Below are 1383 nucleotides of genomic sequence, written 5' to 3'. Positions count from 1 at the left end.
AGTACGCTGCTTCCACATTTTGTTCCTTGTGACACCTGTGACGTTGACACCAAGGGAAAATAAGAAAAAAGGGTTTTGACTCAGAGGATTTGAAAGATACGTTGTAAGTTGTCATTTCCTTAGTAGTACTTGCTGAATTCAGGAGACTTAGCACCTGCGTATTGAACGAAAGACCTTGCCTGGTGACTTAGTTGTTCCTGCTGTCAAAAGAGATGTTATTGTTAGACCAATGCAGGTGGTACAGTCAGGCAGTACGAAACAAAATGATTAGTTCTTTGCGTATGTACCTTATGAGAGAGTGAGCTGTGGCTCCAACAAGTGGGTTCTGGGGTCGTTTCCCTTCAAGCGATAGCTGTTTAATCAAAGACACTTTTAGCAAGTTAGTTCATGTTCTAAGGTTTCTGGAGTACTGAATGTGAGGATTCAAGGGTCCTAGGATGTACCTGTTAGAGTTGGAACTTCTGGGTCCTGCACCTGGAACCTCAGACATAATACTTTTTAAGATGAATGATGTTCCAGGATCTAGGGACAACTTCCCCATCCATAGTCTCCAACTTGTATGCCCCATTACCCACGATGCCTTCTATGCGGTAGGGGCCTTCCTAGTTATATGCGAATTTACCTGCACTCTGATTCTTGGTGTTTGGGAATACCTTCCTGAGTACCAGGTCCCCTACCTGAAGCGTTCTCAGCCTTACGTTTTTGTTGTAACTCCTGGCTACTGTCTGCTTGTAGGCTGCCATCCTGATTTGGGTGCTGGTCCTTGGCTCATCAATGGTATCTAGGCTGCTGGTCATTTTTACCTGGTTCCTCTCTTCGGTGGCATTGACATATCGATGTGTCGGTACTTGAACCTCTGAGGGAATAACTACCTCGGCCCAATATACCAGACTGAATGGTGTTTGACTTGTTGCCACTTTGGGGGTAGTTCTATCAGACCATAACATGAAGGGGAGTTCATCTGCCCAGTTGGCTCCTATTTCCTCCAGCCTTCTTTTCAGGTTGTTCATGACTATCTTGTTGTTGGATTCTGCCTGACTGTTGGACTGCGGATTCCTAGGAGTAGACTTAAACAGCTTGATGTTCCACCTGGTGCAGTAGTCTTCCATTCTGTTGGATATGAATTGTGACCCGTTGTCACATATGATTTCTGAAGGGATGCCATATCTGCAAACTATGTTCCTCTTGATGAAAGATATCACATGCTTCTCCAGGATCTGAGGGAAAGCTTCTAGCTCTATCCATTTAGAGAAGTAGTCTGTCATTGCTAGCATGTACGTCCTGTTTCCAGAAGCACGGGGTAATGGTCCCACAATGTCCATTCCCCATTTCATAAAAGGCCAAGGCGATATGATCGGATGCATATGCTCTGCTGGCTGGTGG

General features: G+C 45.2%; 1 protein-coding gene across 1 annotated transcript; it reads right to left on the bottom strand.

Moving 5' to 3' along the window:
- Positions 1-288: 288 nt before the first annotated feature.
- On the bottom strand, positions 289-1109 carry LOC141617470 (uncharacterized). The gene is made up of 3 exons (XM_074434667.1): positions 623-1109; positions 444-474; positions 289-352 (listed from the first exon to the last, which is right to left on the bottom strand). The coding sequence occupies exons 1-3, from the start codon at positions 1107-1109 to the stop codon at positions 289-291; spliced, it is 582 nt and encodes a 193-aa protein (XP_074290768.1).
- Positions 1110-1383: the final 274 nt, after the last annotated feature.

This window comes from Silene latifolia, chromosome X (genome assembly GCF_048544455.1).
Source record: "Silene latifolia isolate original U9 population chromosome X, ASM4854445v1, whole genome shotgun sequence".
Lineage (NCBI taxonomy): Eukaryota > Viridiplantae > Streptophyta > Magnoliopsida > Caryophyllales > Caryophyllaceae > Silene > Silene latifolia.
Note: the sequence above shows the minus strand (reverse complement) of the source record. Positions and strands in the feature narration are given on the sequence as shown.

What these genes read in the sequence shown, in the direction of transcription:
- LOC141617470 (XM_074434667.1), bottom strand. Translation starts at nt 1,109, where the DNA reads ATGGAAGACTACTGCACCAGGTGGAACATCAAGCTGTTTAAGTCTACT. An exon ending in CACCAAGAATCAGAGTGCAG is followed by an intron (nt 475 to 622) that starts GTAAATTCGCAT and finishes CTGAGGTTCCAG; the next exon opens with GTGCAGGACCCAGAAGTTCC. An exon ending in AGAAGTTCCAACTCTAACAG is followed by an intron (nt 353 to 443) that starts GTACATCCTAGG and finishes TTGATTAAACAG; the next exon opens with CTATCGCTTGAAGGGAAACG.